At 37.6% G+C, this 24,003-nt stretch overlaps 1 protein-coding gene across 4 annotated transcripts in view; it reads right to left on the reverse strand.

Moving 5' to 3' along the window:
* Nucleotides 1–24,003, reverse strand: part of MYZAP (myocardial zonula adherens protein) — a 77,389-nt gene that overhangs the window by 10,846 nt on the left and 42,540 nt on the right. For 2 of the 4 annotated variants that reach the window (XM_075764056.1, XM_075764054.1), the window contains exons 9-13: nucleotides 21,148–21,233; nucleotides 18,455–18,560; nucleotides 5,747–5,830; nucleotides 5,263–5,363; nucleotides 182–3,809 (exon numbers count right to left, since the gene is read on the reverse strand). In XM_075764056.1, the coding sequence (XP_075620171.1) occupies nucleotides 3,704–3,809; nucleotides 5,263–5,363; nucleotides 5,747–5,830; nucleotides 18,455–18,560; nucleotides 21,148–21,233 (483 nt within the window). In that variant the 3' untranslated portion in view covers nucleotides 182–3,703. Of the gene's footprint in view, nucleotides 1–181; nucleotides 3,810–4,501; nucleotides 5,364–5,746; nucleotides 5,831–18,454; nucleotides 18,561–21,147; nucleotides 21,234–24,003 lie in introns of those variants that run through there. The other 2 variants (XR_012837366.1, XM_075764055.1) reach the window with 2 other exon arrangements.

Below are 24,003 nucleotides of genomic sequence, written 5' to 3' on the forward strand. Positions count from 1 at the left end.
GGGAGTGTCTTCCTGTTCTCAAGAGCCCATCTGCCAAAGGAAACACTAACAAGAACATCAAGGCTCCAGAGGAACCACTTTTGCATTCATACATGTTTTGAACAAATAAGATTGTGTAGAGTAAGAGTTTGCAAGTTTTAAGGTAAGTTTATTTCTAAATGAATGTTTGCACAATAGAATAAAAACTTTAAATACAATATTTATTGGAATTTATCCTTTTCAAGTCCTACATACAAGACGTATTAAAAGCATACAATATAACTGCATTATTTATGTAGCATACATGAAAACTGTATCCCAAAATACTTTCCAGAGTATCTGGAATAAATCACAAAAGAATACTTATCATGGTACAAATGTAGTCATACAATTGACTTATATTTAATGCACTTTCTGGGACCTATCTATATGGCTTTTACTGATGTTTACAGAAATTTTACTAGTTTCTAATGTTATAGTACTAATTAAACCAATCTCAAATTGACAAAATTTATACTGAAGTGTCACAGTCTCTTCAGTCGGATTTGTTATTATCTATGATAATTTACATTGCTGCTGATTTGACTGGAAAGCTCTACATTTTCATGTAACACAGTTATATAAATACTGTTCCTCTCCTATTCTTCAGTTACCAAATTTAGACCAGTAGTCCAATCAAATGATGGTCATCCAGCTCATTGCATATCAAAATGCTCTTAAAATATAGCATGGACTTCAATTCTTATTTGGTTTAGAAAAAAAAAATAATCATTTAATCATATAGTCAAGACAGAATTTACACAGAAAACTTTCACAGGAAGAATTCAATGCCTTGCTGCAGTCTTGGTAGTCTTGAGCAGATGATCATCATTTTGCAAGTCTCAGAGTTAAAATAGCTTGCAGTATTTTCATAGGAGATCCCCAGGAGTACATTAAAAGTAGAATGAACTTCCCTTTGAAGTTTGTGTCAAAAGAGCATTTTGATACTTCGTTCTGCCCTCTCCTACCATTCACTGAGCACCTCACAGTCATCAGGTTCTGTTTTCTGAATTCTGGCCAAAAACAGAGGGATAAAGTACTTTTACTTAAACTTGTCAGTTTTACAACAACATGCATTTACTTTTATCTATAAATACCACCCTCATCCATTCATCTTAAGTTTGAAGATAACTTCACAAACCATGGTTCAGAATTAAATTCCTGAAATATAGAGGGACTATTTGGGCACAAAAAAAGCTAAAAGGCATTAAGTAATGAACTAAAGCTGCATCAATAACGAACATTAATATGGCTAGTTGGGATTAGTTTTTAGTGTCTTTTCAAAAACAGATACTGCCTGAATATTTGGGGTTATCAGCCACTAGAGGGAGATATGATTACACAAGTACAAAGCTTATCCCTGACATTTGAATTGGGTCATTACCCATCATCTTTTGGATTCATCAACATACACTTCCAATTTAAATATTTTCTCATTTAGAGCTTCACTTCATGATCTTAATTGTTCATAGCCATAATTAATTTAGTTATAGATCAAATCAACTGTTATTTGGGAACTTGGTTCAGCAAACTCAGCCACCCAAATTCACTCAAGCCACAAAACTTCATTCAATCAAAAATACCCTATGCAGGGCTGAGACTACAGCTTCTTTACATGTCAGCTGGTTCCATGTCTTTGGTGTTCAGATACAAGACAATTCCTCTGCTTTGCATAACAAGAGGGTGCTTTGTCTGAAGACTGTTTTTATAGGGAACAGACTTTATTCTCAGGGACCTTCTCTTCGGGTCCTTTCCCACTCTAGAGGTTTTGCACCTCTTCTCTGGGAGAAGCTATTTAAGTAAACGTATGGTATTATGCCTGTTTACTAATGTGACAGCTGGAGGGTTTTCTCTGCCCTTTTGATAGCTATGAGATCTTTTGCACTCCCTTATCACATGCAAAGTAAATAGTTTCCTTTTAGGGCTATTAAAACAAACGATGCATTTTTAAATTATTCTTTTTAAAAGAAAAATTGAGCAGCTGTTTGCAACTTCTATACTAATGAAGATTAGAGAGATTCCTTCACACAGTAGATAATTTACCTTTTTGTTAATGGTTTTGATTGCAATTACTGAATTTTGTGCATAATACAATCCATAATACTGTGCTTGACCTTTTAGAAAGAATGACTATTTTAAGTTCTCAGGAGTTGAAAAAAAACTTATGTGCAAACAGAGGATGATCTGAGCACAAAAGCTGGAGAAGTTTGAGCTTCCCCTTTTGTTTTGTATATGCTTTGATTATATCAAGCAATTAATGTTCCTGCAAAATACCTGTACCACATCAAAACAAGCTTCTTTATTTACTAGTTAAACAGCACAGCTACAGAATAAACAAAGCTCTCTAACAAATTCAGAAACCCATGAAATAATGCAGGAATAAGATCTGGATTATGAGGTCAATATTATTATTTTAAATACAACTCTACTGAGTATACTTAATTTGAACAGACAGTACTGAATTTAAGAATTTGCATTAGACTGGTGATAAAAGCAAACACTTTGTGAAGCCCTGTGGCAAGGTGAGTACCTCCTGGGACAGACATTCAATGGAAGAACAATATTAATCATACAAAACATAAGTTGTTTGTAGCAGTTACTGTAATAAAAAATGCCCTTCATTCATGTTAATAGAACTACAAGAAAGTACTCATAATTCATTTTTGTTCACTAAGAGTGGGAGATAAAACAAGATGTAAAAAAATACCCTATATATATTTAAATGAGTTCAGTACTAGATGCAGTCATTCCTGCTCGTACTTTGAAGTCAAGGATAAAATTTTAAGTGCTTTGGCAAAAAACCCGAAACCACCACCAACAAACCAACCCCCCAAAGCCCCCCAAACAACAACAAAAACCTCCTCAAAATCCTGATTCAGGATTGCTATTGCTGTAGAAATTGCAGGGACTGCTGCAGGTTGCTGTAGGCAAAATTCTGTTTAACGAAAATTCCTTCCTCTAATGGAAAAGTAAATAAAAAAAAGTGAAAGGCATTTTCCTACACAATTATTTTGAATGTATCACCAATAGTCACTCTATCCCATGACTGAGGAAGTGCAAACCAGCAAAGCCCATTATAATCCAAAAGCAAAATCCATTATAATCTGCTCTATCGCTAACTCTTTTGAGCATCAAACATGACATCCATCTACGTGCCTTAAGAAAATTGTTTGAAACAGCCCGCCCAGTTGCATCTCTCCCTCCCAGCAAAAGAGTGCTGGTTACAATTTCCAGGTGAACAAAGACCCAACAATACCAGGTCTCTATGACAGACTAATGCCCTCTGCCAGCATAGTTTCAGATGCTGCTTCTAGTAGTACTGACAATAAAATATATTACAGCTTCATTACACAAACAGAATTACAACACAATTGAAGAAAAAAAGAAAACTTTACAGCTATACGACTCCTTCCTTACAGGCATTTGAAATGACACATTGCACTAGACAGCTTCTAAAGAAGCAATATTGACTGCTGTTTCACTCATCCCGCTTCTTCTATATCCTCCTCACAGTGAATGTCAGTAGTAACTTCAGATACAAAGTTACTAAAAAGCTGTTTTCAGGATAAATTTAGCAAGACTTCATGCTGCAGTTCTTCTCTACGACTTGATAAAAATTTATCTAATCAAGCTGCAAAGGCGCAATATATTTACTCTTATTTAGAAAGCACGTTGACTTGAATGCTCAAGATGTACTGTTCTTTGTGCTAAATTCCAACACTCTCTTGAATGGGGTGTATGTCCTCACCAGCCTTGCACTTTCAGGAGATCTTCTGTTCTCAGTACTTGTACTGTTAAGGAGACAAGAAAAAGCTTACATAGTTAACGGGCAGGAAATGCCACAGCAATGAACTTGTGCCTTGTTATCGATATCGACAGGCTAAAATTAAACTCTTCAGTGTACTTGATAGGTGCCATATTTCTTTTATAATGCCACAAAGAATATTTGATAAAAACCGTGGCAGATACTGACAAGTTTACATGTAGGCATCTGCTGGAGCTCAGGTTGGAATGTCCAGCAATACAGCCACTAGGACTATGAATCCTGCAACAATAAAGACAGCAATGTTACATTTAAGAACACAATTAATTGTGAAGAATAACTCCATAAAATCTAAACTGCATGGAGGTAAATTTCTGCAGAGAGATAAATCTCAAAAATAGGCAAAATACCAGATAAGTAGGGGCTGTGGTTACACACAGAGGGGCCCAAGAGGGACAACAAAGATACCTTTCTGTTGGCACCCTGAGTGAAAAACCATTTTTGAGGTTTCAAAACTCATGCCATAAAAATATGCTCTAGGGCGAGCGCTGAAATGACTGTATTTTTAAATTGGGGAGGAAATTTTAGTTTGTATTGCAGCTTACTGATTTCATATGCTAATTTACATTCCTCAAACTAAATGAATCAATTTGCAGGGCAGTTAAGATGAACAAGTTTACTTGATGGTAGTAAAAGTAATGTGCAATGGGTCCTTCTTACCTTTCTATTTTGGTTTCTGTTTTGCCCTTCCCTGTGGTGACTTGTTTGGGGAAGATTCAAGTGCAAGTCCACAGCCTTGCTCCCAGGGCTCAGTGCAACCCTGGTGCAGTGTTCAGGGCAGAGAAAGGGGAGGAGGAGAAGGGGAGGCATGATACCTGGATCTTTACAAAGCCAGGCTACAGATCCACTGGCCACCACATATAAGAGACAGCCATTCCGGTGCAGAAGTGGTAATGCTACCATGCTGTTTACTTGGCAATCTTCTACCTAGGGCTAGGATATCTCCAGAAATTGCTGCGGCCCTAAAGTCCTACAGTTGGTGTTGTCTGCCCTTTAAAATGGTCCTGGACGCATCTCCCAGAACACAAAGAATAAAGCATGCATGAAGCCAGCATTAACCTGCCTCAGGGTAGAGCTGTCTATTGTCTTCTGCTTCGCTCCCAGCAGACAAATTTCATCAAGATTTCCCATATTTCATAAAGTCAGATCTCTTGACTTCTAGCTTTACTCCCTGCTTAAATCACATTACTGTAAATAAGTACTCCTCAAGGGTGTGCAATATGTTTCAATCTTTTTTTAAAAAAAATCTTACTCCATAAGTCATTGAAGTGCACAGTAGATAGGCTCTTTTAAACTTGGGAAAATTTTGCAAAACTCCACAATCCACTCTAACAGTTTATTAGCACAACGGTTTACTAATACAGCACCAATAAGCGACATTATGAAGACAATTCCTATGAACAAGCAGAAAAAGTAAATACCTGTATGGAAGATCACATCCTACACCAGTATCTCTGGTTTCTATATTGGTCTTTGGTTGGTTTTCCATTAAGTAGTCCAATTTATCTTGTAATTCTTTATTCTGGAAAACAGTAATTTTCATCACAAGTTTATTTTATTTAAATTATGTTAATTAAACAAGGAAATAAAATTGCACATTGGCTTATCCTCACAAGAAATAATGTAAAAGTATTTATTGAGAAAATAAAGTTTTATTCAGTAGCTTCTGCTTTAAGTAATTGTAATCCTGTTATAAAATTGTATGTTAAGAAACTTAGCATGAATATTGAGACTTTGTATTACATGCGTTCCTGATGTGACTGGTGTCACAAATTTGATTTCCATACTGAAGAACAGCAAATACATATAGTAAATAAGCATTCAGATAACATCAGGTGACACTGCTTCAAATTTTATTTGGTTTCATAAAATAATCACAATAATATAAACATAAATGTGCCTTACCTCACATTCTAAGAAAGAGATTTTTTCTAAAAGCTGTATTATAAATAATTCCTTTTCTTTTACCTTCTTTCTTAGCATTTCAATCTATGAAGAAAAATAAAGCAAAGACATTTAGTCTAATGGGGATGGGAAGAAGAGGAAAAAGACCTAGGTACCACAGTAAGAAAACATGTTTAATCTTTTTTCAGCAACAATTGAATACTTATACATATTCACAAACTGCTTTAATCTATGGATTAGCTATCATCCCACATGATTAGGATCATTTATATAAAGATGATACACGTATACTAATATGGCTTTTAACAATTTGTATTTTTCTGGAAAGAGAATGGAAACTCAAACATTGTCATGTAACAAAGCAAACTGGGGAAAACTCCATCTTTGATTCAATTTTAACTACATTCAAATATATGTTGCACATTTACTAGTTTCTTGAAGGTCTTATTTCTTCAGTCATTTCCTGGCATACCAGACTCCTTGAAAAAAAGTGCATTTTCATTTTATACCTAGGGAATGGAAAGAAGTTATTTACAAATGTGCATGAAAATGAAAATAAAGTTAGCTGCACCAGAAACATTGCATCTTAATGCTGTTCTATATGGAACAGAAGACTATCTTCCTTATATTCAGGGATTTCTGCTGGTCATAGAGCCATCCAACAAGAACTTTTGCATTAAATCTTTCCCTGCAACCAGCACAAGCAGACATGACCAGAGGAACTAAGTATGACCCAGCTTTCAAACCACTGCCTTGCTGCTGGCCCAAAGCTGTTCTGAACGTGTGGAAATGGCTTTCTAACACTCCTAAAGCCACAGTTTTCTTTTTCCATTCTTCTGAACCCTCTGCTTAAAGCAAGATTTGCTGTGTGAGGTTCATACTGTTACCAGCAATAGTCTAAGAGACCTGTTGACTAGCACAGAGGTCAGTTCCTTTTGGTTGCCTGCATTTAGGCTACAACAGCATCTTGTGCAAACAAACTGACTTTTCTCCTCAGACCAAAGCAAAAGTCACTTCTTGTTCTCTCTCAACCCCTGCTGACTACACCTACCAAAATAGCAGCTAATAAAAAGAACAAAACAAAACAATAGCTAAATAACAACTTCAATTGTTACTGCTTCCCCAGGAGGCAGTTCAGGTTATTACTCACAGAGAGCTGTAGACACACACAGAAGCCAAGGTGCTTCCTATAGCTGTAGTTACAGTCTACTTCAGATGCAGAAAGCAGTGTTAAAAATATTTCTAAGGAGAATCATCAGAAACGCACTGAAAGATCAGTTTGAGGGAGCAAAGGGATTCTGCATCATGTTTGCATGTAGGTAGGAACTGGGAGAAGATGGATTTCCAACTGTGTTCTGTGCTCCTGCAAGTCCTGTCCTACAGCAACAGCATGAAAGCTGATTGCAGTGGATGCTCTTTTTGCTCTCAGTGTTAAATGGTGTCAGGTCACTAATTTTTCCAATTAAATTTCAATCCACTTTTCTTGAACAAGCCATTTCAGGTCAGATGACATAAAAGTCACAAACCCTATTTTCTACCTACTAAGTCCATGGGAATGTGTCTGTCAGCTGAGGTGCTGCAACATCATTAGTTAACCCTCTCTACCTGCTCCATACCAGCTCGCTCTAACTAGGCAGAGCCCAAGCAACAACTTCAGCTTTACCAAACAGTGCATTATGTAAGGCAATTGTCTCCACAATTCATTAAAGTAAATTAAGGATAGAAAAAGTTTCTGATCTTAAGCTTGAAAGCAGAATCAGAAGTAAATCAAGTTAGTAAATGGATGGTCCACATCACAAATGAAATGCCAGAGTATGCCATGCACTTTTAGTAAAATCTCCATTATCATATATATAAAAAAGTGCACCCCTTAAAGCTACGTTACATGAGGAAAGAAAGATATTCAAATTGCCATTACAGCACTAGAAAAGTGTGTATCCCACACATTCCTTCACAGTTTTGGGCAATATGCCAACAGTGGAAAAAAATCAGATCTATGCCTATAGCTTTTTTATCACAAGAAAACTATAGAAATACCTATGCATAATAAAAAATAGGTATTTTCTATAAAACTTCACATTAAGTGAGATAGTGTGTTGGTCTTTATTTTGTCAAGTTATTGATTGGCTGTGGGCTTCATTGCTACAATTTGACGGAAAAAAGTATTTGTTAGTAAAAAATCTAGAGGACTTTTACTAAAGAGAATTAATTTTGTAGAACAGCCAAACTGAAATCAAGGAAAGCTCAGAATATATTATTTTTTTCCTGGCAGTCATCATGTTACATTGATATGCAAGAAAGACCATTTCTAAATACATGGGTCAAATTTTCCATACTCTCACCAGTCACTTTTTAACTCTACATCTTAAAATAAATTTTGTGAAAGAACATTAACAAACCCCTTCAAAACCACCAGTGTAAAACTTTTCAGCATGTCTGGAAACAATGATTAGTATTCCCATCCTGCCAAAAGAGAATTATAAAATACTCCAAGGTACAATAATCAAAACAGTAGTACTATCACCCTCCCAAAAATTTACTGTTAGGTATTATAAAACATTTCAACCAAAACATACAGAATTATGAAAAAGCAGCAAAACAAATGCATAAAATCAACAAAAAAATGAAGTTATAAAACCAATTCAACTTCAGTTTAGTCTTCATGATCTTCAGTTATCACATCTCATTGACACAATGATCAGTTATTACTTGGAAAAGCTAAAATGTCAAGTCCATACAGTAAGTGTTTTCAGCTGAACAGTTACAGAATATATGGGTGCTATCATCATCCATCTTTCTCAAAATCAAGTATTTAATTTTTTTATTTTTCTGTTAAAGTGGATGTAGAAACTATCCATGTCATCTAAAGCAATTATCATTTCAGTTTTCAAATCACAGAAACACAAAGATTATAGCATTTTCAGAAAATCATAGAATATATTTTGTTCTTCATATTTAATTACAACTTTGTTTAATAGTATGACTAAATTAATTCAGCTCTATCTTCACTGGTTCAATAGCTTCAGTCCTGCCAATAAATTCCACTTCAGAAAAGATAAACTGTTCTTCTAGAACTCTCAAGTGGGTCTTCTCTATTAATATTCTGTTCTCCTACTATGCATACAAGGAAATAATTTTAACACCAGAAATCAGTACAACACAAAGACAACTGAAACCAAGCACAGCTGTGTGATCAGGGGAGGGTTTTACCCTGACCGATATCCATTCTTGTTATTGAAGATACTATACCTCATCAGCTGCCTATTCTGGTTTTTACATCAAACACAAAATATTTCTGTTTCCAAATAAGTGATTGATTTATCTATTATCCAAAACCAAACTCTTCTGTTTCATAGCCATTTACCTTGTTATATTCACTCCGGGATACAAAGGCGCTAAGATGTGAAACAAACTATGACAGTAACCATTATGTTTACTAGTGTTATTCACAATTAGATTTAGTGTAAGTTAAAATTAAACTTATATTTCTTTATTCTTCACATTGGCTACAGAGACACAAACTCCCTAAGGATGTTCTTGAGTTATTTTAACTAGAGTTGTCTGAAGGCAAAAATAAGCATGGACACCTTAAAATCTAACAGAGAATACAAAGAGGAAGACCTTGACAAACAGCTTCCTCCCCTTCCCAAATACAAACTTGAACTCCAAAAAACCAACATTTTGTAATTTGGCAGGAGTGTTACTGTTTCTACTTTTTTTTTCTTTTTTTTTTTCTTTTTTGTGAGAGTCCTCTAAAGACTGACAGACTGAACTAAACACACAGTACTCCCTGCCTCATTTTAACATGTTTATATAGTACCTGTCAGAACCCATTAAATCAATCTACTTTGTCCCTCTGAAGCATTATGCCACAATTTTAAAATACATCTTCTCTTCTACTGTATGGAGAGGAGATAATGTGGTACTCTATCATCACATGCACAAAGTCTTAGTCTAGCAGTAAACCAGAATGGAATGATTAGACCATGCAGATTACAGACACAATAAGGCTGTGAATTGGGTAACTTATATAAAAACTTTTGGTGGATCTTTAGAACATTATGAACTCAAAGGCACAGCCACACAGACCAAATACGTTCCAGGAGAAATAAATTCAGCAGTGGCTAAAGTAAGAGAGGCTATTTCAGCACCAGGAAAAAAATCCTGCAGTTCCTGCTCCCCAGATGCAGCAGAGTGACCCTTTAAGGAAAAGCAGTGCCAGAATGTAGCAGGGCCCCTGTAGTACTTCCTACAGGCACACTGCACCCCTGGACACATGGCCAACTAGTTGTCTCAGCAGCTACTGCAGTCCAAGGGCTGAAACAACTTCCAAAGTTATGACACACCTTTAAATCTATCTACAAGCTTGACATAGATGACACAGCCCACCAGAGTAGTTTACTACAAAAAAGTTTATTTACTGAATAAGGACTTGAGTACACATTATCTTATGCCATTAGCACCAGGAGTGAGCAAACCTATTTGATTAACCCTTGAGGGGATATATCACAGGAAATCAGGAAAAATAGGAATAACTTTAGGGGATTATATTAATATATTACTATATTAAAAAAATGCAACCTTAATTCAATACATAAATGTAAGTCACATTGCATAAAGTAAAAGTGATTGTTTCCTTTGAGAGAGGAATGTAACAAGAACACTGGATCATATTGCTGATATTGGGTACCAGTACTTAAAAAATAAAATTCATGCCTTGCTACTTAATATCATTTTGATTTTTCCATAAAAATGTTAGTTATGGCAAACAAAAATAAGATGATAACACTTACAGCACCATAAACTTGTATTGCACAAACCCAAGCCTTTGTTTCAAGGAGTTGCATAAAGCAAGAGAACAATTAGCAGGTGAGAGTGCAATAGATTTTGACTTTTGGTTGAATATAAGGCAAGGAGAAAGAGAGAAGCAAGATAGGTCAAACACAATACTGAACTGAGGGCCCAAGTGGTTGCCAGAATAGTGTTGGGTCAGAAAAAAAATCAGTGCAGGCCAAAGACTCTCAACTTCCATGGACTGACTCTTGGATCTGAGTCACTTCTGGACTGACTCCAGGACAAAATTGTCACCAAGATGTTCCTACATTTCCTTTACTCAATGCCCAAGGCCTGTAATCCACCTCATCCTTGCCATGTCCGCAGACTTTGGCATTTCAGCTCACTGCCAACTCAGCAACTTGCTCCCAAATCTGGCTTTTGCACAACTACCCTCTCAGATTTCTCCATCATTTTCCACAAGCACTATTCAGGTACTTACTTAGCAATATCATTTTACATTAATGACCCACTCATTCTTTCTCCCCCACTCCACTGTATTCATTGTTCCTGCTTTCCCTTCTGTTGGGAAACATCTGACTATTCCAAAACTGGGAGGGGAAGAACTACAAGGCCCAAACTACACTTTGTAATTTATCTGGTCTACCAGCAACTGAGGGGCATCACGTATTCTTCGGCTGCCCCAGGGGCTGGTGAGCAGAGCGCATTCCCCCAGCACTCTAACAAGGAGGAGAGGCAAACTCCTTGGTCAGTCACTCAGCACAGACACGCTGCTCAGGAGCTCTGTGCCTGGTGACAGGCCAACACAGCGGGGTGCACACGAGCTTAGCCCTTCGACCACCCCACTTCAATCCCCGGCATCTGGCTGTCAGGCACAGGAAGGGCACCAGATCTCTCCCTGTCATGGCAGGATCCATGAAGTTCCCTGCAGATTGTGTTTGGTGTGCATCTTGCGTTTCACATACCCACTGCAATTTCCAATGATCTGAATCAGCATATAAGGCCCAACATGCAATGTGAATCATCCTGAATTTATCCACTGGCTCAGGATTAATATGGCCACAGCACTTCTATTCAAGCTCTCTCCCTGACTCAGTCCTATCGCTGTTACCACCGCTATACTTTTGCCTCCTTCTGAAACCTTGAGGTCATTTCTCTCAAACTCCCTCAACCTCCAGACTGTCACCTTATCTTGTAGCAACTGCCAGAAAATTCAATTCTTCTTGTCCATCCCGTTAATGAAGATCTGTCTCCTCCTCACTACTGCACCTCAGAGTCTCCAATACATCTCCTCAAATACCAAACAAAATTGTCATGCTACTCGAATGGACTGTGTAAATACTTTCCAGGAAGAGCTGCACTTCTGAATTTCTCTTGCTCCACCAAGCAACTAAACTTTGCATCAGGAAGATGGAAACCTACATGTACGAGTCAACAGCACTAAATTGATCTCATGGATAGAACACCTAAGAACAGTCAAGAGGAGAATCATGAGACCTAAAAGAAAGAGTCTCTAAGAAATGCTGGAGATGTGAGTAGTAATATTAGAAGGGAACTCAACAGAATTATAAGCATTTAAGGCAGAAGGAAAAAAGCATCTTAAGAGAGTGTTAAAGTTGTGTCCAATTGTAGAGCCTTTATAAAGAAAGTCTGAAATAGCAAACTTTATTTTATTTTGTGTACTCAGACACAGTTCTGGAGGCTTGAAATATACAGTGATCTATTGGATTGGAACAGATCCAGCTGTTAGGTAAACTCAGTCAACATTTACCACTTATTATTATCCATTAGTTTAAAATATTTATCAGAACATGACAGTGTTAATATATTTAAGTATTATATATTCAAGTATGATATTTTCCTTATTCATCTACCATTAATGGACTGGGCTTCTGTAACACTGATACAGAGACATGAACAAACTGGTCATAAATATGACTAAACACAGGACAAACACATACTATATGATGCAAAACAAGACAGATGAGACATTGCAACATCAGCCTGAACTCTCAGAGGTTATTGCTGTACAAGGAGAACAAGATTTTACTCAGTCCAATACTCCACTGGACCTTAAGTGGTATTTATCAGAGGCTAGACAAGAGTGTTGTAATTTTTTTCAGGGAACATAATACAGTAAATAGGAATGAGCACCTTTGCCTTTTAATACTCCTTAAATCACTTGAGCGACCCCTCAATACTTTTTGTATTTTAAAACTCATATTGTATTTAAGCAAAAAGTAACAACTGATCGATTTAAGTTAATGCACCAACTTAGAGACCTTTCTAAACTAACGAGCTTTATGAACACATTACACCAGTCTTTGATGTACATCTATTGCTAAAGCAGGCCCACAGGGCCTAGATGTCCTAATGAGTTATAAACATTGGCACATTGTCTAACAGTTCAACCCACCGTATTATGGGCTACCTAAGTAATGTGCAAGTTTTCTAATTAATGACTTGGCCAGGCAATTCCCAGCTGAAAGAGCTGATGCTATGCATGTATAAACACTGTCACCAAAGACCAGCAGTGATTCTGCTTCTGCCAATAGATAAGCAATGTACTGCATTGCTCAAGTCCACTGAGGCATGCCAAACACTTGAATTGGGGGGTGGCAAGTTATTTATGTTCTGCCATTTATCTTCCTCCTCCAAGCTCCCAAGCACGGTTTCTCTTTCTACATTTGATTTGTTGTTGTTGTTTTGTTTTTACTGTAGGTACTATGCAATGCAGATTTTGGTTAGTAAAAATTTAGCATCTGTCTGTGGCTGGTAATTCCATCTTCTCATCCTCTATGCTTCCGTGTGGCTTCTTTTACTTGACCTAAAATTGAAACGTACTTCCATATTAAAACTGGGATAGTTTGCTATATATCTGGAGTTGGAATATCTTGATACAGAAGTTTTCAGCTGGTTAAGTCTCTGGTGGGAAATTTTCTTCTTTATTCCCCATTTGTGCAATACAAAGTATCTTCTGTATTAGGGATATCATTTGCTTATTAGCATTGCTTTGTCCTCCCATGCAAGTATCTTCCACAACAGAACAGGATACAGCTTCTCCCTGGTGTTCGGTCACCATTTATTATCCAACGAATCTGAGACTAAAGCTGGAGAACAGCTCATGGGCCATGACCTAGAGACAGTTCAATTCAGTAGTTAGGGGAATTTCACGTGAAATCTGAGTTCTGTAGATAATTTCTTGGCATGGAAACATAAATCCTTTTCTCTTCTCAGTCCACTTCAAAACAGCTCCCCGTATCTGCATCAACCCACTCACCTTGCTTACAAAGTGTAACTGCTTATTTCCTTCCTTCTTGTGTTTCTCAACAATGAGACAATATTAAATATAAAATAAGCTTATTGTGCCATGAAATGGCAATCTATTTCAATGTCAACTGCACAAATCTCAAAACTAAAGCTTTCTTAAATCTCTCCAGGCTTGAAATTAAGATCAAGCCAGCAATTACTTTTGTTGCTGATTTAAAAATCAATGTTTTGTATTTCATTTGAAGACTTTTAGCTTTATCTTACTCTAAACACTTTCCATTCTCCTACACTGGCGGACAGGATAAACTGACCATATCAAATATGTAACTTAAAAGACAAGCTTTCACCCCTCTCACAGAACAACAGCAATTTCAACCCTGAAAGAAACGACGTGGTAGCAGCTTCCAATGCCCTCCCACAGTGCATCTGTGCCTGCACTGTGCACCAGCCTGCCCAATTCGCTGCTGCATTGGAAACTCCTTAGTGGAAGGGCCTGAAGTTTGCGTGCTTCCACCTTTCATGCTGTGAGCCTCCCTGCAAATTCTTCTTCTGATCGAACTGACTTTTTCCAGGATTGTGTTTGAAAGTCTTTCTCTGCCCAGCCATACTTTAAGATGGCTACAAAGGCAAGGGCTAATAAAAAAACAAAACAAACAAAAAACAACCCCACACACACGAACAAAAACCGCCAAAAAAATCCCAAACAAAAAGCAGCTAATCAAGTCTACCATTATTAATGTTCATGGATTTCACCACTGACCTCTGGGTGACCCACTCTGGCCATCTGTCTCTTCTCACTCTTTTTCTGAAAGCCTGCTATGTACAAATAGTATGAGAAAATCATTTGCAATCTCTCTCTAATGAGAATATGAGGCTTTAACACTATGCAGTATAACTTTCTGCCTAGGTGGTGCTCTAATGGGCTGCAATCTTGGCTCTCACAGCCGAGCATCCCTACAAGGCTGAAAAATGGGTGTGCGTGGGACCTAACACACAGAGATATTGAAGGTCACTGACTCCAGCAGACTTGCATTTTATTTCTTCCATTTATTTTCTTCTGAAAGTTATTTTCCAGGCTCCTATTTAATTTACAGCTGGTCTGACTAGGTCAAGTTGAAAAAAGTGCTATTAATGCCCGAGATGGAAGGATTTATTTTCAGGGAAAAAATTAAAAGCAAATTATTTCTTCGCTAAGGAGTATAGCCACATTGAACTGTGATTGTCCTTCTCTGCCTGGGCTCAATTCCACAGGTCACATACCTACGGTACCAACAAGATGGTCCTGTGAAAAGGAAGGCTTTAATACTTTTTTTCCTCCATGGCCTCCTACATTTAGTGCTCCTCTGTCAGCATGCATGCCTAGATCAGGGAGCACCACAGCCTCCTAACACATTTTTAAATGCCATCAAAACAGCACTGGAGGGGTTAGAGCTACCTACTGCATCACTTTCACTTCCTCCTGACTGCTTGCTGTTCATTACAGAATGCCGTGCATCTGTTACTTGCAAATGATCCATCATCTTTCCCTAAAAAGACCTGAAGAACAATCTATTTTGTGATTTTTCAGCCAGCAGACTCATCTCAGTACTTGTTCAATTTTGACAGTTCTCCATATGAGTTTGAAGCAGCATATCTTGTTTGTTCAGCACCCCTTTGAAATTATGTTCATCCCTATAGGTGCACTTTGTCTAACTGGAGATGGTAACAGCATAAAACCATTGTGGTTTACACTGAAGGCCTAAACCCCTCATTTATACTTCCGATCTGTGTCCAAGATTAATACTAAATAAAGCTTATCCTGTAGTCAAGCAAGGATAGGCTTAGCCATTATTCTAAACTAGTCCATACAGTAGCTTTGTTCAGCTTCTGAACAAAAGCACTGCTGATAATTTTGACTATTTACTTTCTTTCCACTTCTCTTCTGAGTTTCCCAGGTTAGCTTGTTCTCAGTCTATTTTCATGCAACAGAGAAACTAAGTGTTTCAGAAAACAGGCTTTCTGGCTGCTTTGATAAATCTTTCTTTTTAATTATATTATTTAAATGCAAGATATTGATCATTATAATACCCTCATAAACCCAAAGATGGAACGTTATTTTACAGATATCAGCCATGAAAGTATTGCAATAACAAGTAACATGGCAGGTTTTCACAAGATCCTAGCCATTACTTCTACATTCAGTAAAATTTAATGTAGAGGATGTGCATTCAAATATACCCCGATTAACACATTTTCTGGGACTTAAATAGCAGTGCAATTACAAAATCTTCCCTATTTACTCTAGAAAGTATGTTTAGTGTTGCTGCTCACTAGTTTTTAACTTAACTCCTGAACAGTCTCCTCAGATAGCATTCTTTTTCGACAGCCTACCTTTTAAGAAGTATTTTTGTTCTTGGTTTCTATGGCATAGTTAGTAAGCATTGCTTCAAGTGAGCTAAAAATGCTTTTCTAATATTTATTTATCATGAAAAAACATGAAAAATACCACAGATGTGGCTAACTCAGGGCATGCACTTCTGCAATGCTTTTTATGTCCCCATGGTGGACAGCTACTCTTCTCCGTACTATTAAAGCTGCTATTTTTTGGCCTTTAATTAAAGAGTCCAGTTTAAAATAGTGCATGCCAACTATATTGTAGATATTTCCTCCAACACAGTTTGAACACAAATCACAGACAGCACAAAAATTAAAAAAAAACATTAAGTTCCTAATGTCGTTGGTACCATCTGACCCGATCAAACCTCTGTTACAGGAGTCTTTAGTTAGCTCACTAGTGAAAATACAGATGTATCTACAGGTGTTCATGCAGTTCTCAAGGAAACTGAACTAAAAGAAAAACTAAAACATATAAGGACTAAAGGAGAGAGCAAAAATATATTCCTGATGTCTACATGGCAGTCAAGGATTTATACAGAGGTTTAATTGATTTTTGAAAAGCAGGTAGTCAGACACTTAAAAGTAGACACATTTGACATCTAAGTAGTGAATCAGTCATCTAACATTTTACTTATTAAATAGGATAACCACAAGATCTAGAAGGGCTTCGTGTGTATATGAAGGCACCAGCAGAAATACATTACAAGAAATCAGCAAGCTAAACTCATCCATTAAACCTAGTATTTATGAAATAATAATCATTGGCCCAAGCTTTATACATGTTGTTGCCAAAACACTCCATGGGACTGCAGGTATTTGTTATACCAATGCAACTCACTAGAGGTCAAGTTACATCAAGCTGTTTAAAATATATTTCGTAATAAAGGGCAAAAGTTTAGGCCACCGTCCTCTTATATATTTCTAGAATCACCTGGGTTGCACATGTATGGCAAAGTGACAGGTCCTTTAGAACTTTTGATTACAACAAAAGAAGCTCATAATATGATATCTCTGCTTACAGAGATACCAAACAGATTAAATAATTGCTCCCATAATCCATTATTAGATGGATTGGATTATTCAATGGGAGAAGTATTCCTTATAATGGTATAAAGATTGTTAGCTCAGTTTTAGACCACCTGCTATGATGCTTGAAAATAGTGAAAATGGCAAGCTGAACTAGAAACAAAACTTCAAGACTTTATACCAGTCTTCTATACCAACGATACGACAGAAGAACTTAAATGCAGAGAGACAGATAATTTTGCATCCGTCTGTGTAAAAGATACTTAGTATCACACACCTGATCATACAGCAGGACTACATCAGAATCTTACAAAACAAAACAGATATAGGTAAATATATATATAAAGTATAGGGGGGTTATATATATATAAAAAAAATACCTCCTTGATAAAAATGGAAAAACTCCATGTCTAATCAGAAATCCTAAAATAGCACATTGTGAATGCAGAAAGAATGCCTTAGGTTAGAATAGTTTCCAAACTTTTGATTTTATAAATGTGTGATGTCCAAATACAAATAAAAGATATTTCATGAATGCCTATCCTCTGTTCAGTAGCAAGGCTCAGTATAACGTACTGTCAGTCTGCTTTGTAAAGCTCCAATTTAAACTTAATTTACCTATTTCCCATGTCATTATTTTGTCTACCTGGAGAAACAGAAGTGTTTGCAATCACAGTCTTCTGACTGCTAAAGAGTTTCTTGGCATGTAGGCAGCCTGTAACTTAAAGCAGCTTTCCAGCAGAAAGTCACTTAAAATTTTACAGGAAATTCTACCAGCTAAGATGACGTCCCAAGACCAGGGTAAAAAAGATGAGTGGTGAAAAAATGTGTTTGCCTCCCTAATTCTGTAAGGAATCACATTTTAAAAAAAAAAAAAAAAAGCAAATTTTGTCTTCCACTTTTGTAGAGGAAGGAGATCCTTAATGACTAGTCTGCATTGTTTCTGCAGTTATCCTCTGAATGCTTCAAATTAAGTTGCATGTTGTATTTCCTGGACTACCATGAAGAGTTCCAGAATTAGTGTCAGCCTAAAGATCACAGTATATAACCCACAGCCACTGGATTAAACTGCTTTCACCTAGTCTTTCTGCTTCACTAGCTCCAGATGCTTAACTCATCTTCCACTGTGTTTATAACTAAGGTGGCATAAGGAAACTGCACACAGAACAGAGCTCTCTTTGGATCATGTACTAAAAGAATTAGTGCTCCCAAAAGACTCAAAATTGTTTTACTAGATCTCACCTCCTCAACCATGTGCTTGACTTTCTTCTGTTGGCAGTGGACCATATCATCCAGATGTTTGATTCGCTCTCTTAGGCTAGCTGCTACCTCCTCCAAATGCTGTGACCTAGCAGAACATGGAAGAATTAAGCATGGAAGTAGGGAGCTATGCAGTGTAAGCAAAACAAGAACCCCCACAATCCCACCATAAATCAGGAAGACCAGGTCTAGAGAGAGGCAAGTCAAATTCCACTGACAGATGTCAATTTGTCTAAAGTACATTTCAATGGTAGTCTTTTAGTCAAAGTGGCTGTCTCCACCCAAGTTAACTCACCTTTGTCTTGCATACTGGTGTGCTTACTCAGAGCCTGAAGTGCTGACAATTAAACAATGTGACAAAGCTCATCTCCTTAAGATGTCTGTTTTTCCTTGAAGTGAAAGGCATTTAGACAACTAGATCCTTATCATCACATTTATCCTGCCTGCAAACTTTTTGGAAATACACACTAAATAAAAGCCAGGAAGCACATCTGCTGGCATCCTTTTAAAAGCTCTCCAGCTACAGGGAAGCCTTGAGTCAAGGATTTGACATAGTTGCCAACAGTAGCAGAATGCTACCTGGAGTAATATTAACTCATCAACAGTCAGCAGGAGTTGTTGTAGATGTTTTAAGTTTGTATGTATGACTCTTTAGATAGATTCTGCATTTCTTCAAATCTGTTTAACACAAAAATTAAACATCTTCAGAACTCCTGCCACAAGTTGGTTTGACAGCTTGCCAGAAAAGTAGTTTTAGAATATGCAAAGAAACAGGAGGGAAGCTTTTTAATAGGTTTTTGGCATGTTGGCCATGGGAGCCTCCGTTTTTATCTGAACGTACAGTTCTTGAAAGTCTTCAAAGAAAGCAATTGCTTGCGTACAAAATAAACTTCTGTACTGCTAGGTTCAGGACTGGACAGAATTTGAGAAGTGGAGGAGGGTAAAGCAGAAACAAAAAGGCTTTTTTCATCTTAGTCTGCACACAGCAGAAGGAACCATTGAAGCTGCAAACAGAACAACCATTCTAAGGCAAACCAGCAGATGGCAAACTGTATGACATGATTCCAATGAAAGACTGAATTGTACGCTGTTTCCACCCAGAAAGAGTCTCTATTAACAATGAAGTACTCTACAGAACTGTTAACTGCAGCACTGTGGGACTCAAAAAAATCAAGGCACTGGTGCAGTTTTTCAGTCCTGCATATTAAGGTCTCGCAAAACTGTAATTTACATTTTGATTGCAATTGTAACACATATTTAGTCTCTCATTGAAAGATTCAGAATTTTAGGCACTGACAGCAAAGGAGCAACAGAACAGAGGTCCTTCCTCTAGTGGAGCTCAAGTGTCTGGCTGGGTACAGACAGGTAAAGAGAACTTAAGAACAGACTTCAGCATCTGAACACAGATTCATTGCTTGCATTGCATAGATTGTAACTGCATGCTTGCTTGCATTGCACACATTCCTGTCTGCACACTGCCTTTACCCTTTTTACTGCAGCAGAACTTTTCACGCTGAGTGGACAGGGCAGGATTCACTGAAGCGAAAAGAGTATCTGTTATCCAAAGGTAAAGGAAGAAAGCAATTATCTTTCATCTCCACATTCTATGTTGCACATGACATCTGTTCACTTTAAATTATTATTTTAACAGGCTGCTGTGAAAAGCCGTTATTACACTGAAACCAGATAAGCTGGTCACAGATCAATGTAACTAGGCAGTGAGATGCTCTCGGCAGGGACCTCCTTTTATGTTTATGCTTCCTACTGAACAGCAGGATGCCAAAACCTTAAAACTGAATTTCTGGGTGCCACAGAAGTATAAGTAGTAATCAAGTACAGTTATTCTGTCTGTGCTTGTAATTCATCTTTACCCACTCAAGTAGTGTCATATAAGCCTTTCAGTGGCAGATGCAATTTGCACTCTATTGGCAGTTATGCCATTTCAGTGCTGGACAGATTTCTTCTGATACTTTGCCTCTGGCTTTACTTGAAGCTTTCTTTTGCCTGGACAGGTGCTGTGTCTCAAAGTAGTAGTAATGGATGCACATGCCACTCATGGGCAGAAACAGCACATCCAGGTGCCACCACACGACTAGATCTTTCTTCTAAGCCTCATGCTTTTCACCACAACCATTCACAGAGGTCCCCCTGCCAACATCATCACCCTCACTTTCCCCAAATAAATTCATACCTTATTTCTGCCCTGTGATGCTACATGACAGATTTCTTCCACACCCTCATTTTGGTTGTGTGCATGTGTTAACGTGCGCCGCATGTGTAGACCTGCCCCTCCGAGCCACAAATATATTCCCCACTTTCCCTCTTTCATACAAAAAAAGACAACTCTGGCAGTTCTATGCAAAACTCTTGCTCTCTTCAGGAGTTCATCTTTTCAAAGGGGATGTCAAAGGGAATGTCCTACAGCTTACTACAGGATACAGAATGTCTTTTCTTTTAAAACTGTGTTGAGCAGTCTAGAAGGAGGTAATAAAAGTATTCATAGTCAGGATCATAATATGCTGAATTTGGGAACACAGATTTAAGAAAAATGCAATCTACAAATACATCACAACTTGTTCCATTTAAAATGTACTCTGCATGTTTGCAGCTTTTCAGAAAGATTCCCTAAAGCTTCCTAGCAATACTAGAAGTTCCACAGACAAGACATATCTTACCTTTCACTGTCAGAGTTGTTTTCAGATTTTGCTCCAGATATTTGTATTTCATTTAATTCAAGTTGTTTTTGCAGCTGGTGACGTTCCTAAACAAGAAATGTTATCCTTCAGCTCTCCATGTGTCAAAATGTAAAAGGCTTCACAAAGCATATTTCATTGCAATTCAAAAGATCATTTGTGAAATTAAAATAGAAACCAATTAAACAAAATTCATGCATTTCCTAAGCCAAGGAGCACAGAACGCATAATAATAAAGTCAAATTTCTAGCTATGCATGGAAATAAGATAAGAGTTTTCAACTTCCTATTTGAAGATGTACAGTTGTACTTGAAAATGCATTTTTTGAAGAAAAAGATGAGTCATCACAATCTTTAACTACACAAACCTCTAATTTTCCATGTTATCCCTCTATAAAGATCTCTCAATCCAAGGCTGAGATAAAAGGTATTGCTCTATTTTCTTCTCCAAAATACTCCTGTTTATTTTTCAGATGCCCACCAGCACAGTGCTCGTGAAAAATCTAAGAGGACTTGGGGACTGAGTCAACACAAATTAACAGAGGAGTCTGCTATCCACTTTAAGGGGAATATAAGAGAGGCATTCAGTTTTACTCTGTAAGTACCAGCCAGATAAGAGCAAATTAAATAACCAACATGAAGAAACTCATCTGTACTTAAGAACTATATTGCAATCCTTTTTTCACTGCATAATACTTAGAACTTGTAGACTGAAGCCCAGATGAAATTAATGGAATTACTAAAGGGGAATATTAAGCTGAATGATTTCTCAGTGTAATCACTAATTCTACTAGTATATTTGCAAGCATTAGACAAAAGAGGCTCAATACAAATGCACATTAGACTAACCAGTCAAGCCAACAAGACTGGCTTAAAAAGTCTATTTCTCAGTTACAAATATTTACTATACTAAATTAAAATTGGTGAAAAAACACTTCACTTGTAAGAACAGAAGATTGTATTCCCTTCACTTACTAGAAGGCTCTCTGCTTATAAATATCAGATAGCAAGGCACAGATCTTTAAAGATAATGAGATGTCTGCTATTGAATGAAATGAAACACCAAAGTACATCCAAGAGCACTGGAGTCTTTTGGAAGGGCTGCTCTTACACTGTTTAAAGTGACACTATTCAGGCTAAGGACTAAACAATAACATTCATTCTCAGTGAGGTGAATGATACCAGAAAATTAAGAGGAAATTTCACCGTAACTGTTTGAGACAGACGACGGTTGGACTTGATGATCTTAGAGGTCTTTTCCAACCTTAATAATTCTATGATTCTGTATAAAGCTTTTTCAGATATCTGAAGAGGTTCAACAAATGAGATCCAGATGCAGTGTACAATGCAAGGAGAGGTACTGTGGTACTCTTAGGCTTAACAATACATTAAAATAATAACCATCTGACTACTAGTTTGAGTTTTGCCCTGGAGCAAAGTCCATAAAAGAGAAGGAAAAGCAGGAAATAAAAAGAAGCAATGCAAAAACTGCTACAACCAGTTTGACCGTAGCACGGCCAGTGTCACAAGAGGTAGAGGTCTTACAACATTTCTGCTTTCAGAGCTTTAAAAGTAAATTGTCAAAAACCTGCTCTCAATTACAGTCTGGTAAGGAATTTTTAGCCAGGGAGAGGAATAATTAGAAGTTCTTTAACGCTAGCAAGAAAGGAAGAACTTAAGTTTTGGATTAAAAGGCAGTAAAAATGATTTTTTTCTTCTCTCCTCAAAATATTCTGAGCAATAATCTAAATAAGATAGGTATCTGCATGGAAGATTAAGTGGCTGCTACATACCCACAAAAAAAACCTCAAAACATTTTAGTCTGAAGCTTTCAGTTTAGCATTTCATCCACATGTGGAAAAATTTGGAGACACAATTCCAATCAGGACTATAAATAGCTAAACAGTAAGGTCTATTCCTAACTAAAACACATTTTAGTAGACCTACCAACGGCATTTCTGAGACTTCGGATCCGTTATGATTACTACTTGTGGTTTAAACCTGGCAGGCAGCTAAAACAACCACACAGTTGTTCACTCAATCCCCCTGGCCCCCCAGTGCGATGGAGAAGAATCAGGAGGAAAAAAAAAAAGAAAAAAAAAGAAGAAAAAAGAAGAAGAAGAAAAAAGTAAAACTCATGGGTTGAGATAGACAGTTTAATAGGATAGAAAAGGATGATAATTATAACAACAATAGAATGTACAAAACAAGTGATGCACAAAACAATTGCTCATCCCCACTAGTTCCTGAGCCGTGGTCATGCCCCCAGTCAGCTTCCCCCAAGATGTATCATAGAATCATAGAATGGTTTGGGTTGGAAGGGACCTCAAAGATCATCTAGTTCCAACCCCCCTGCTGTGGGCAGGGACACCCTCCACTAGACCACATTGCCCAAAGCTTCATCCAGCCTGGCCTTAAATGCTTCCAGGGATAGGGCATCCACAACCTCTCTGGGCAACCTGTTCCAGTACCTCACCACCCTGACAGTAAAGAATTTCTTTCTAACATCTATTCTAAATCAACCCTCCTTCAGCTTGAACCCATTACCCCTTGTCCTGTCACTACACTCCCTGATAAACAGTCCCTCACCATCTTTCCTGTAGGCCCCCTTCACATACTGGAAAGCCACAATTAGATCTCCCCGGAGCCGCCTTTTCTCCAGGCTGAACAATCCCAACTCTCTCAGCCTGTCCTCATAGGAGAGGTGCTCCAGCCCTCCGATCAGCTTTGTGGCCCTCCTCTGGACTCGCTCCAACAGCTCCATGTCTCTCCTGTACTGGGGCCCCCAGAGCTGGATGCAGTACTCCAGGTGGGGTCTCACAAGAGCTGAGTAGAGGGG

This window comes from Balearica regulorum, chromosome 12 (genome assembly GCF_011004875.1).
Source record: "Balearica regulorum gibbericeps isolate bBalReg1 chromosome 12, bBalReg1.pri, whole genome shotgun sequence".
In the NCBI taxonomy this organism is placed as follows: domain Eukaryota; kingdom Metazoa; phylum Chordata; class Aves; order Gruiformes; family Gruidae; genus Balearica; species Balearica regulorum.